Genomic DNA, 14,207 nt, shown 5'->3' with positions numbered 1-14,207 from the left:
TACGTTTGATCCTGTAGGTGAGCGAGGGTCCCCTGCCTGGTCTCGCATTTGGTTTCCCTGACAATGAAACAGAGTTTCCCCAAGAAGCACAGACAATCACAACCATCTCCTGGTCTGGCATTCCTCAGACTTCAGAGTATGAAGTGTCCTGTAATCCTATTACACACCTGGAAGAAAAGGGCTTTCAGGTAGACACACACACACACACACACACACACACACACACATCTATATTTACTGCTAGAGATGTAAGAACCACGTTCTCTTTCTCCACATAGATGCGTCTTCCCGGCACTTCCAACAGTGCCACACTGATTGGATTGACATCCGGAGCTTCCTATAACATCGTAGTAGAGGCCATGAGGGGCGGGTCTAAAGAGAAGGTTTTGGAAGAAGTCGTGACCGTTGGCAATGCTGGTACAGTAGTCCACACTTCACAATGACAATAAAGTTTAACATGCATTCCTATCTTACACATGTATACACACAGAGTCATTATTATATAAAATATCACAATGAATAGTAATTGTATCGAGACACTTTAATAATAATGTTTAGATATAAATGTAACATTGAAGAAAAATTGAGCATATTGTGTGTATCGTCTGTCTTTTTCGAGGTCAACCAATGAGTCGGTTCAATTTTAAACATATTTTTGTGTCCATCCCTTAGTTCCAGGTGACATCCCCATTTCCACCAACCGGGATGTGTGTTTCGACACATTCACACAGACGTACCACGAGGTGGGCTCAGAGTGGGAACGCATGTCTGAGACGGGCTTCAAGCTGTGGTGCAGCTGCCTTGGGCTGGGCAGCGGCCATTTTAGATGCGATTCATCCAGTGAGTGGCTTAATAACCCCAGCATGCTTTGCAAACACACCATGGAATTATGCTATACATAATTCTATGTGATTTACTCAAGAGGAATTTATAAGACAAAACCAATATATCATAGATGAAAACTGAAAAGACTACAGACGATCATAACTATATTTTACATTGTGCACTTTATAAATTCCTTAGCTACCTATGCACCTGATGGCATGGGCAGCCTTAGCAGTGTAACTAGATCATTTACTGCAAGTTACTTTATGAAATAATCATAAAGAGGATGATTGCTTTACAATGTAAGTCTGTTTGTAGTCTGCCCATGTTGTTCTCCCTGCTGTGAAAACCACAGACAGCAAAAAGCTAAGCTAAGCTAACTGGCCAGCGGCGATCTCAGTTTTATGTATTGTCCATAGAGCTAACACGACAATACCAGAAACGCAGATCACCACCCACTCACCAAAGGTCAATGTCGTTACGCTGTCTGTATGTATATGCCTGTGTGTCCCCATTGGGACAATGTTTTTATTCAACTGGGAACCAGTACACTTACTGGGGTACTGTCTTAAAGGATGTGATCACGTGTTGTTTGAAATACAATTTTTTGTTCCCGGTTTTTTTATGCTCGCTTTACAGAGGTTGTAAATGTGAAATGTCTGTTTAAGTGAATCTTTGTCTGCAGTCTGAAGAGAGAAAGTTTGACCTCTTTGGAAATGTTGCTGGGGCGCTCTCGAATGAACTTCTCTCGCATATCCACTTCACTTTCTCTTTGCTCTTCCCCATCTTTGCCATTTCAATCCCACTTCCACCTTCTCCATACTGTCCTCTTGCATTTCTTACACTCTTGCTCCCTGAATCTTCTTTTTTGCTCTCTTTCTCATGCTACTTCTTTGCCCCCCTCCAGAGTGGTGTCATGACAACAATAATAACTACCGCATCGGAGAGAAGTGGGATCGCCAGGCTGAGAACGGTCACATGATGAGCTGCACCTGCCTGGGCAATGGCAAGGGAGAATTCAAATGTGAACCTCGTAAGTATAGACCTATATAGTATGTGAACACCCACACACAAGTACACTTAAACTTTCTCTCAGGAGTTATGTTTAGTATATTTATTCTTTAAATCCGCTCCAAAGGATTTTCACCTGCCCATTATGAAAAGACTTGAGAATGCTTCAACATTATTAAAGATTTTAAAATCTTTAATATGCAACTCTCACCCTCCAGATGAGTCTACATGTTATGATGATGGGAAAATGTACCATGTGGGAAATCAGTGGCAGAAGGAATACTTGGGCGCCATCTGTACCTGTACCTGCTATGGAGGACAACAGGTGTGTAACACTGCGTCTGTGTGTGTGTGTGTGTGTGTGTGTGTGTGTGTGTGTGTGCGTGCACTCAAACCTATTCACTGCTGCTTCCTGGGTAATGTGTACCATCAGAACTGCATTATGGAGTCCTTGTGATCAGATTATTTGTGCGTCGTCGTCTCCCTCCACCTCCTCAGGGCTGGCGTTGTGAGAACTGCAGAAGGCCGGGAGGACATGCGGATATGGACGCTGACCTCATTCAACCCGTTCATTCAGATGTCTTCGACCGGTACAGAGAAAACGCCCTACGCAAACTGGTGAGTGTCTCACTATGAGTTGTACTACTAATAATCTGCTCTTAACTGGAATATAAAAAATACTAGACATTGATATTATAATTTAGTTTCACATTTATACACACCGTAGATGTTCCACTGAGCCCTCACCTTTGCATATGCTGTTCCACTTCCACATGTTTAGATAAACCAGATATTGTTGAATTTAATGCCAATGTATGTTAGTTCTCCGCGAACTGAAAATGTAATATCTACTCTCTACTATTAAACTTGTTCCATAAGCATTAAGTATGACATTCAACATCGTTTGGGTGATATAAAAAATATATATATTTACAGCAGGTTTTCCCAAACAGTTCTTCGAGAGACACTTTTTGTGAGAAGAGCGAATTCTTGCAAAAATGAACATTCCTGACCAATTACACATTACTGTATGTTATCTTAAAAAGCCATTTCAAATGTACTGAATCACAACTTGTTTTTATGCACGTATTATATAAAACATAGAAACGTGTTCAATACTTTATAAACTAGAATGGGCACTCGGTAGAGTGCATACCTTCGCATATCACAAGATTGGGCATTGAATTATGAACATTTTGGCATTAGTTGCATGCCAATTGGACAAAAATGTATCGTGCTATGGTAAAAAAAGAGTTTGACCTTTCCATGACCTTGACCTTTGACCCGATTGATCCCAAAATCTAATCAAATGGTCCCCGGTTAATAACCAATCATCCCACCAAATTTCATGCGATTCAAGAACATTTTGACCAGTTCATGACCTTTGACCCGATCGATCCCAAAATCTAATCAACTGGTCCCCGGATAATAAACAATCATCCCACCAAATTTCATGCGATTCGGTTCAATACCTTTTGAGTTCTGCGAAAGATTTTGACGAATAACACGCATACAAATAAATAAATACACGGCGATCAAAACATAACCTTCCGGCATTTTCAATGTGAAGGTAATGAGACTAATGCATTTAAAATGCTATTTTCCTCTCATCCGTAAAACAAACAGAATATGTGCTTGCTTATTACCTTCGCATTGAAAATGCCGGAAGGTTATGTTTTGATCGCCGTGTATTTATTTATTTATTTATTTGTATGCGTGTTATTCGCAAAACTCAAAAAGTATTGAACCGAATCGCATGAAATTTGGTGGGATGATTGTTTATTATCCGGGGACCAGTTGATTAGATTTTGGGATCGATCGATCAACTCAAGGTCAAAGGTCATGAACAGGTCAAAATCTTTCGCAGAACTCAAAAAGTATTGAACCGAATCGCATGAAATTTGGTGGGATGATTGGTTATTATCCGGGGACCAGTTGATTAGATTTTGGGATTGATCGGGTCAAACGTCAAGGTCAAAGGTCATGAACAGGTCAAATCTTCTTGAATCACATGGAATTTGGTGGGATGATTGGTTATTATCCGGGGACCATTTGATTAGATTTTGGGATCAATCGGGTCAAAGGTCAAGGTCAAGGTCATGGAAAGGTCAACATCTTTTTTTTACCATAGCACGATACATTTTTGTCCAATTGGCATGCAACTAATGCCACAATGTTCATAATTCAATGCCCAATCTTGTGATATGCGAAGGTATGCGCTCTACCGAGTGCCCGTTCTAGTTGTATTCAATGTTATGAGTACATTACAAATATCAGTACAATATTAACATTCACGCTCCCTCATGTGGCTTAAATGTGTACTGCAGACATAAATGTTAAATGAAAGACCAGGAAATAAATTCTGCTAACTTATTTGGTGACCCAATACAATGTCCTGCATACCACCTGTGGGTCCCTAGCCAGTCTTTGGGAATGACTGATTGAGAAGATGTTGCTTTAAATCCAGTCAAAACTAATACATCTCTCTTTCCATCTCTTCTCGACTTGCCCTTCTCTGCTCTCCAGAACATCCAATGTCCGATTGAATGTTTGAGACCGGAGCTGCTTGCAGACGCCATCAAAATCAACCCCTTGGAGTATAGAAGAGGCGACCATGAGTAAAGGAGGATGAAGAAGTGAGAACCATGACAGCGTTGATATCACTTTAAGAAGGAAGCTTACTCCTGTTTTCATAAAAGAAGACATTTCCATCAGATCTTTGCCGTAAAGTTTTCCCCTCACCAAATTTAAGTGCCTTAACACGACTTTTCTACACCAACCTCTGTGCCTTTTCAAAGATGTGTTCAACTTTTTCACGTTGGTTGTGTTTCTTCTTCTTCATTGGAAAAAAAGTATTTCTTCATCCAAGGAATTCTTCTTTTTTTACATCAAATCTAGAGCACAAATCCTGCTGCTTTATCACCTCATACCTGCCTACCCCTGAACAAACTGTTGACACACTCACACATACCATATGCAGTGTTGTTGTGTATTTTGACTGTCTGGAGTATTTCTAAAACATTTACTGTGACTAATGAAAATTAAGAACAAATTTAGCGAATGGTACAATGCATTTTTTGGCTCTCTAGACATCTCCAAATCAGCAAAGTGGGAGATTATGGAGAAGCTCCATGCCATATAGTATTTTTACAGTTGTCCTTTCTCAGCTTGTCTGCCCGAGATGGATACGACAGTCAGATTTTCACGAGACAGTTTTTATTAACTTGAATAAACATTTTTTGGAATGGAAGAGATTACAGTGGTAACAGCTGTACAATACTGCAAGTGTCCTGTCTGCCTCTCCGCCATCAGTGTCCTGCTATTTTGATGAGCAGAGCAACGGGTCACCAAGAGTTCTCTTTAGATTACAAGATTATCAAAAGAAACATTTTCCTAAAAAAGATAAGCACTGTTACTTTTGAGCTGGTATGACAAAACGTGCCTTGCTATTATTGCAGTAGGCTCTTGAAGTCAACATGTAGATGTGATTATGTGATCTGTAGTGTGGATAATTTAAAAATAGATTTGGTATAGAACCTATGAAATCTATAAAGTCAAATCTGACTGACCAATAGTAAAACTGTTTTTTTAACAACAACAAAAGTAGGCCGATTGGAAAATGTGCCTTTTTTATTTCCAAGTGAAATGTATTTCAATTGCATACATGTTTGTATTTTTAGTTTCTTTTTTAATTTCTTTTATTTATCCCTTTTATTCAGGCATTTTGTTCAATGCTTTTTTGGGGTGTACACTTTATTTTTGATTCACTTGTTTTTATATTGTTGTTGCCAAATTCTGAACTACTGTGGACTGAATCTTTTTAATAAACTGAAAAACACAAGCCAAATGTCCATTGATTTTTTTTCTTTTGTCGAGATAATGAATATTTTCCTGATTAGTTCTTAAGTGAAGCTCATATCCAGACTTTAGGTTTGAACAGGTGTACAAGAAACAACATTGTGATTTTTGTTAAATCTGAATTGATTGACAGAACATATACGTCGATCATAACCTGCAACAACCTCACATACAATATAAAATAAGGATTTTAGACTGCTTTCGATTTCACAAGTCCTTGACAAATGAAAGATCTGCGCTTTTATTCTGAAAATCAAAATGAATCATACAACGGAATTCACTCTCCCAGTTCTTATTGGTTTTGCCTGGTTTCCGGTTTAACCGTCTTTCCTTCAGAATAGGATTTGCAGGACATATTTTTCGAGTAGAAATGGGCACTAAAAAGCTTAACTTAATGCCAGGGCAGGGAAATAACACATTACCAATCTGCTTCTCTTCTGGTGGTACTGTTATTCATGGCACCATAACCCCCAATTATAGTATATTTATATGATGTGTAATGTGTCGACTATTGAGGACCTTCCTCTTTAAACGGATTGTTGACGTTCCAGTTTCTGCAGGCTAGCACTTTAGCTTACTTTTGCACTGTATTAGCCTATACAGACCTCCTAAAAACAAAACAATAAAGGCCCTAAACAATTTTGCTGAACTTACATCTGATTTAGTACCCGGGGTTGATTATTATTGAGATAAAAAAAAAACCTGTATATTGTAACAACATCCGAATGCGGTGGGTGATGCTTTTATTCTGACGATATCAGAGCGGAAGTGCTGTTTCCCCGGGTAAGACCAGCCAGCAACTTGGACGGAACTCCGGAATACAGACATGGACAACATACCCATCGAAAGTTTAGTCCTGAAGCTCCACGACGTGAACGGGGTGAAGTTCGGGGAGTACACGCTGAAGAGCGGCCTGCTGACGCCCATTTACATCGACCTGCGGGTCCTGGTGTCCCACCCCGCGCTCATGAACCAGGTACACACGTGCGCGGTTCGCCTCGCTCCGCAACCGGACCAACGACGTCACGTGCGATAGAGGAGCGACTGAGAAGTTGCAGCGTTAATCTCCTTAATAAACCAGTCATTAACCACTCATTCATAGGGTGTAAACGCGTGATTGTCGCTTGGCCCTCACCTACAAGTCTGCCACATTGAAGTTTCTGTTCTTTTCTGGTTTTAATGCGCAGGTGTCAAGTCTTCTCTACCAGCGGGTGCAAGACGAGGGACTACAGTTTGACACCGTGTGTGGGGTTCCCTACACAGCCCTGCCTTTGGCCACGATCATCTGCTCTAGGAACGAACTGCCCATGCTCATCAGGAGGAAGGAGGCGAAGGACTATGGTGGGTGTGGTCAGGGTTGCCAGGTCTGTGTGACAAAACCAGCCCAATGGCCAATAAAACAAGCCCAAAAAACAAGCCCAATATCAGAACTCAAAATATGCCCGTGCCAAACCATATACACTGCTTTTAAAGTCCAACAACATTGCTATCATTTCCAAATGTATTGTAATATCTACAAAGTAACAACAAATGGTTAGTATGCCAGCATTAAAAGCAGTTTTCCCGAAACAGTTATTTCACCTAGGTCCTAAAATGGCCTTGTGTAATTAGATACAGTATATTATCATAAATAAAATATAGCTCTGTGAAGGTGTAGACCAGGCCTATTCAACTAGCGGCCTGTTTGAGTTTAACTCTGGCCCGCAAGACTGCCTGCAAATCACTATAGCTTGGTAAGAAAAAATAAAACTGACGGACACGCCTCTTTTATACATTGAGACATCTAACCCAGAGCCATCGAGTTTCACTCCCCCCCTCCCCCGTCAACAATCCTTCTCGGCTTGCGCGCGACTCTCACTAGCACCCCCCCCCCCCTCCTGTGCAGCCCTCACACCCCCCGTGATTTTCTTATTCGGCCCACTTGCTACTGAAGTTGAATAGCCCTGGTGTAGACCAATTCACTGACGGACAAACTAACCTGTTGCTTTGTCTTGAGGCTTTCTCTTCCCTTTTCTCTCTTCCTCCCTGCCTGGACAACATGAATGTACTGTTTTGACTTCATATGCATTTACTGTAGTTAATGCAATACCTTATTTCAACTGAAACACCTTATGTTGCTTCACTATATTTGTATCATATACTTATAGTTCAAACAATGTACGCACTCGACAACTGGAGAACGGAGCAGCATTTCGAATGTGTTTCCCCGTTTTGCTGTGGTTTTGGAGATCACTGTGGTGCGCACGAATCTCGGTTTTGCAGTACCGACAAAAAGCTTTGGTATCATCCCCAGCCACACGTTCTATCCATTCTTTAATTCCGTTTTCACTTTCCCATTCTTTTGTATATTTCTTCCCGTATTTAGCCCACTTACCGGGTGGCATGTTTCTCCAGTGTAGCTAGCTACACTAACTACCAGACCAGAGTTGGGATCGAGCGGGTCGCGGGAGACTGAGAGCGGCGAGAGCTTTAGGTGCGTGTGTGTATGTGGGCGTGTCCCATGTCCATGTGTGTACGTGCTGATCTGGAGTCAGTTTGGTAGGATTTGGGTAGAAATTAATTATTTCATTTAAAATATGGATTTTTATTTAAAGATATTCATGTAATTTGCATGCAAAATAGGTCTACCCGAACCAGCGGACAAGAAATTCAACCCGCGGTAACACTTCAAAAGTAGCCCAATTCCGCGGGAAAACCGCGGACCTGGCAACACTGGGTGTGGTTAATTGTCCCATTGTGTAGCTCTTAAATCAGGATGGTGATATGTATCTGAGCCCTAAGATCATTAAAAAAAGCACAAATAATATTCACTTAAATAATCTATTTCTCAATTATAGACCATATCCAGATTATGATATTCTCCCTGTAGGACATTTTGACACTACATGATGAAGCCTATATGAGTTTAAATGGTCACCAGGGCCACAACTCTTATCTGATGTTATAGCAAGTCTTTTCTCTCAGCTGTCAAAGACCGTAACTTCTACAGCGCCGGTTCACACCAGATACACAAGTGGCAACATCTAAGACAAAGCCGTTTTCTGACCCGTGTGATCGAGAGCTGATTAAACATATCAACTGCCTTCAGATAAGTGAATTGTTTCTCTTAAAGAACAGTGGACATTGACCATGCAATGCAAACCTGCTCGACCACCGTAGACTCATCTCGAGTCCTTCAGAGTTGACAGGCAAATTCTAGAAAATGTCCTGAAAGGGTAGTTTTTAAACCTGGCTATGCATATTTGGTTACGCGTTCTTGTGAATCAGCAGAAATGTCCGCATTTGGAGGGAAAGTTTGTCAGGAAAATGGACTGATGAGACTCCTTATGTGACCCCCCCCCCCCTCTAGGAACCAAGCGTCTGGTGGAGGGCTCGTTTCGGGCGGGGGACACATGTCTGATCATCGAGGATACGGTGACCACCGGCAGCAGCATCCTGGAGACCGCTGAAGTGCTCTACAAAGAGGGCCTGAAGGTGCTTTACCAGAAGAGATGACAGTGGCGATGATGATGATGTTATAGCGTGGATTGCTTTTGATCACTGTAAAGGTCATATGAGCCCATTAAGTACTGGAGTAATGTTACCGTGGCTGTAATTGTCTTTTGAAATCTTTTATTTGTTGTAGGTGACCGATGCCGTTGTGCTAATGGACAGAGAGCAAGGCGCCGTAGAGATGTTGGCGTCTCGGGGAATCAGGCTCCATTCCATCGTCTCCATGTTCAAGCTGCTAGAAGTGCTGCAGGCGGCCGAACGCATCGACGCCAAAACCGCCCAGAACACCAAAAAGTTCATCCTGGACAACAACACGTTCAGGTACAGTCGCACAGTCTGAGTGAGTGTGTGTGTGTGTGTGAGTCTAAATGCATAGTAACACTGCAACCTTCCTCTTTCAGACCCAAGGATGATAATGGAAACGGGGTCCCTGCTGCCAAGAAGGTGTGTGGGGAGAAGAACATTGAGCTGAGCTACGCAGACAGAGCCAAACTACCAAGTATGTAGTCTTCCGACTTCACAGCACTCGTCGGGGTTCTTACGGTCATGGAAAACCTGGGAAAGTCATCACATTTTAAAATGATTATTTCCAAACGTCCTTTAAAAAAAAGAAAAAAAAATCCCCAGATGTGTTGTATTCATATGTTCATCTACACTGAGTTTGAAATAATTAATATGCTTTTCAAAGAAAGACGCTCAAAATACAAGCAGGCATACACAAAAAAGATGTCGTGCTGCAAGTGAACGCACCGTAACTGAAAAGTTCGGTGGCCGTAGCAACAGTAGCTCAGAGGAGCGGTCGGGATATAATCCACTACACCAGGGAAGTGTAGATTGAACCATGCGTGGCTACATATGGAAAAGTACATGTCATGGGTTAGAAGTTAAAGACCTGGGACAAGCACAATGTGGGTTGTTTGGTGGCAAAAGATTCAACATTTCAAACCTGGGAGAGGCGACATTATCGAGCCATGCTAAAGGAAGCCGACATCAAAGTGATGCTACAGCTAGCGATGCTACAGCTACCCCCATCACCGGCTGTCTCACCACAGCGAGGGCGACTGCTTCGCCGAGCAGCACGTCACTCTCTTCGGTAACAAGCAGGCGTCGATAACCGACGCTGTAAACGAAAAGTGCTAACTGCGGAGGTAATGTGGTCACTGAAGGTTGCCAATTCGCATTATTGTTTTAAATCATCCGAAGATGCCAGCCTGCTATTTTGACGAATGTTCCCCCGATAGCTTGTTGAAAAGCAGATGCTTATACCTCTGTTCCTTCAGGCTCCTTCACTTCAAGAATCTCACGTTGTCACTGTGTTGAAGCAAAGGCCCGATGTCTTTCCAGCTGACCAAAGCACACTCCAAACAGATGGATTTGCACCTAAGGGACAATAGTTTGATTAAATGAATCAACATTTATAGAAATGTTTATTCTTTTAATCAAAATATTGTCTCATTCATTTGCGTCACTGTATTGGAATTCTCATTCTTAGTTTAGATTCTAAATGTTCTCACTTTTTCATGGATACACCAAGATTTCACAAAATGTGTTGTCACGTAAATTTGGTTTAAAGTCATGTAAATCTATTGATCACAACGGGTATGAACCCTGCTAGTTACGTCATGTGTTTTTAAAAGACTTCACAACAATACTTTCCCCTCTCGTGGCCCAGCGGCATGATTTGAGCGCTTTAGTCCAACGCATTGAAGTGAATCGTGAATATTGCGTGTGCGAGGTGAAGCTCTTCACCCAACATCTCTGCAGACGTTCACCCCCTGGCGTCCAAGCTGCTGAGGACCATGGAGGAGAAGCGCTCCAACCTCTGCGTGTCCGCCGATGTGACGAGCAGCGAGGAGCTCCTGCGGCTGGCGGACTCTCTCGGTCCCTCCGTCTGCCTGCTGAAGACCCACGTAGACATCCTGCAGGTCGGAGTGGAACCGGTTCACGTCTGACGAGAATGACGCCGATTCGGGACGATTGTCCGATTGTTGTTCTTCAAGATTCAAGATTCAAGATGTTTTATTTGTCACATACACACAGTGAAATGTGTGGCAATGCTCAGAATGTGCAAGGCAACAAGTACACACTATTTACAATAAAAAACAGAGAGTGAAAGTGCAAATGCTCAGAGGAATGTGCAGCAGCAAACAGTACACATTTACAATAAAAAACAACACAATATTTACAGTAAGTGTGTGTGTGTGTGTGTGTGTGTGTGTGTGTGAGAGGCAGTTGGTGTGGGTCTATGGGGGTCCTGGTGAGGTCGGAGTTCACAGTCCTGATGGCCTGAGGAAAGAAACCCGTCAGTCTCTCTTGTTCTGCAGCGTGTGACGGAGGGGCCTGCCTGACCGCAGCAGCTGAAACAGTCTGTTGCCATGATCCTGCCTGCTCTCTGTTCCTCTCCCTCCCTCCTCCTCCTGCAGCAGGGGAGTGGAGAGTGGTTCAATAGCTCACGCCGCAGCACTTCTCTCTCAGAGCCCTTCTGTCCTGAGCGGAGCAGTTGCCAAACCAGGCTGTGATGCTTCCTGTCAGGACTCCGCCTCCAGAGAGAAGAGGACTGAAGGATCCTCTGGAAAAAATTTTTTTTCCTCTGCCTGAGGTGGTAGAGGCGCTGCCTTGCCTTTCTCACCAGAGTGTCTGTGTTCGTTGACCATGTCAGGTTCTTGCGTCTGCCAACAGGACTACACCGCGGCCTTCGGCCAGGAACTGCAGGCGTTGGCCGAGAAACACAACTTCCTCATCTTCGAGGATCGCAAGTTTGCCGACATTGGGAACACGGTCAAGCGTCAGTATGAAGGTGAGAGGATTTAAAGATCATGTATGAGATGCCCCCGTCTTCATCGTGACATTTGAGAAACGGTGCTTTGTTTGTATTTTGAGCCTCCTCGTCCTAAACAGGTGGGTTGTACCAGATCTCATCTTGGTCCCACATAGTCAATGCCCACGCGGTGCCGGGGCCCGGCGTTGTGAAGGGCCTGAGTGCTGTAGGAAAGCCTCTGGGCCGCGGCTGTTTGCTCATCGCACAAATGAGCTCCCAGGGGTCACTGGCTACTGGTGAATACACACAGGCTGTGGTAAGCAAGTCTCTGCATGTTCTTTGTTTACGCAGATATATAGTCCACGGTTCATTGTTGTGAGTTTACAGTTCATCTCCCTTTTCTGTTCCCTTCCCAGCTGAAGATGGCAGAGGAGCAGTCCGACTTTGTGATTGGGTTTATCTGTGGCTCTAAGATCACCAACAGGCCAGAGTTCATCCACATGACCCCTGGGGTGCAGTTGCAGGCCGGAGGTAAATTGTTGTAATGAACATTGAAGGAATAGGTCCTGATTTTTAAATAGTCTCTAGATTATTAAAATTGAATTGGTCTTATGACGCTATCGTCGTCACCTAGTAATATATTTTTTTACTCTCGCATGCATCGCCTAGTTGTAATGTAACTACCATCAAAACTGTCCTTTCAATAGTTTGATGACTTTCAACTGAATGTCTTGTTGGTGTTGTGGCTCCTCTTTAACACAAGGGGGAGCTATAGTATAACTCATTATTCCTGGGCACCTATATTAGTCCTCTTGCTTCTCAACAAGTTCCCCTTTCTCAGTCTACCTTCCTCACCCATTTCACCCCATCCCTCTCTGACAGGTGATGGGTTGGGCCAGCAGTACACCACCCCAGAGGAAGTCCTCTACAACAGAGGCTCTGATGTCATCATCGTCGGTCGGGGTATCCTGGAGGCCCCTGATAGGCTGAAAGCTGCCGAGTTATACAGAAAATCAGGCTGGGAGTCTTACACAAAGAGACTGTGCCGGAGTGGCCAATAGGTCGGGAGTGGCATCCGCATTGCGTCTCATTTCAAATTGAATCTACAACTTTGATAAGGACGTCTGAGAATGACCTTTATGAATTAATTTCTTCACCAGTGTGCACATTGTTTTATACATAGATGCGTATGTCGTCATTCGCAGGAGTTACCTGACGGGTATGGGGAACCGCACACTTTACTGTCGAACATGTGAAAATGCCAACTTTTGATTCGTTCGTATTGATCAGCCGCTTTAATTGTGTTCTTCTGATTCCCTCGTATCAATAAACTGCTCGTCTTGACCTGAAGTCCGTCTGCTGCCGTAGCCCCGACCAGATTCGTGAAAATGTCTCAGTAATCTTTTTTTAAATGGCTCATTCCTCCTATGTAGGTCAAACCGTGCAGAGTTAGAGATGGGATGTGGATTATCCTGAAATGTTAGTTTTCTTTAAAGTTGTTTTAATGAATTTGCTGCCTAACTCCTGAAGTCCCCTGAGGATGTGTTTGTTGAAGAAGGATGACGAGTTGTCATTCCTTTGAGGAAGACTTCCTGTCTGGATGAAGTTTTTCCTTGCCACAATGCTGCTGTTCCTGTGTATGATTTCATCTAATTGTTGCAACATTAGACCATGATTCTTTGTATTAATAAGAGTCTGTATGGCTAATACCTTTTTAGTGGTTGTGTCATTTTTAGGTTGAAATTTGGGGAATTCTCCAATCTGGGTTTCAAGCATAATTTTCTCATATCAGAATTTTAAACTTTATATACCAAATCTCTGCTAGTCATTAATGAACTCCAGCTTCACCAAGTAGCAGTATTGGGTTGATTCACACTTCAGTAATGGTTAAACATTTTTTTTTTAAATTCTTAGAGAAACACTTTAGAATGAATTACAGAAATAAGCTCCTAAATGATGGCTTTTTATTCGCCTGATTTGATTGTAATGCCTTTAGAGGCAATGACATAAAAACATAGACCATTGGGACCATATTTAACATGCGGGATGTATATTTTTTCAACAACCGTCGATTTTTATATTACAAGATGATGAAATGCAACTGTCTTGATTGAGTCGAATGTCTGCTTTCCATATTGCTTAAAATAGCAAACACTCGGGTAAAGAGATATAGATTCAGTCATAATGTGATCGGTGATCTCAGTTCTCCATTTTAATGTCGGTGTCTCCAAGAAGGTAGATGTTTTTTTAAGACAAGAAAATT

The 14,207-nt window shown here is 42.6% G+C and overlaps 2 protein-coding genes and 1 long non-coding RNA gene across 3 annotated transcripts in view; 2 read left to right on the top strand and 1 right to left on the bottom strand.

Moving 5' to 3' along the window:
* Positions 1–5,677, top strand: part of LOC130202043 (fibronectin-like) — a 30,394-nt gene extending 24,717 nt beyond the window's left edge. The window contains exons 43-49 of the mRNA XM_056427336.1: positions 18–188; positions 279–417; positions 673–840; positions 1,733–1,858; positions 2,055–2,161; positions 2,335–2,454; positions 4,363–5,677. Of these exons, the coding sequence (XP_056283311.1) occupies positions 18–188; positions 279–417; positions 673–840; positions 1,733–1,858; positions 2,055–2,161; positions 2,335–2,454; positions 4,363–4,458 (927 nt within the window). The 3' untranslated portion in view covers positions 4,459–5,677. The remainder of the gene's footprint in view (positions 1–17; positions 189–278; positions 418–672; positions 841–1,732; positions 1,859–2,054; positions 2,162–2,334; positions 2,455–4,362) is intronic.
* A 780-nt stretch (positions 5,678–6,457) lies between these two features.
* umps (uridine monophosphate synthetase) lies at positions 6,458–13,843 on the top strand. Its single transcript, XM_056437365.1, has 10 exons — positions 6,458–6,670; positions 6,882–7,035; positions 9,044–9,168; positions 9,320–9,507; positions 9,588–9,685; positions 10,951–11,111; positions 11,866–11,983; positions 12,085–12,260; positions 12,361–12,475; positions 12,827–13,843. Exons 1-10 carry the CDS (start codon positions 6,521–6,523, stop codon positions 13,003–13,005), a joined length of 1,464 nt encoding a protein of 487 aa, XP_056293340.1. The 5' UTR covers positions 6,458–6,520; the 3' UTR covers positions 13,006–13,843.
* Positions 7,047–8,335, bottom strand: LOC130208329 (uncharacterized). The gene is made up of 3 exons (XR_008834399.1): positions 7,860–8,335; positions 7,673–7,723; positions 7,047–7,060 (listed from the first exon to the last, which is right to left on the bottom strand). It is a non-coding gene; the product is annotated as an uncharacterized LOC130208329 (long non-coding RNA).
* Positions 13,844–14,207: the final 364 nt, after the last annotated feature.

The sequence above is a fragment of the Pseudoliparis swirei genome, chromosome 2 (assembly GCF_029220125.1).
Source record: "Pseudoliparis swirei isolate HS2019 ecotype Mariana Trench chromosome 2, NWPU_hadal_v1, whole genome shotgun sequence".
NCBI lineage: Eukaryota > Metazoa > Chordata > Actinopteri > Perciformes > Liparidae > Pseudoliparis > Pseudoliparis swirei.
This window is presented reverse-complemented; position numbering and strand designations above follow the sequence as displayed.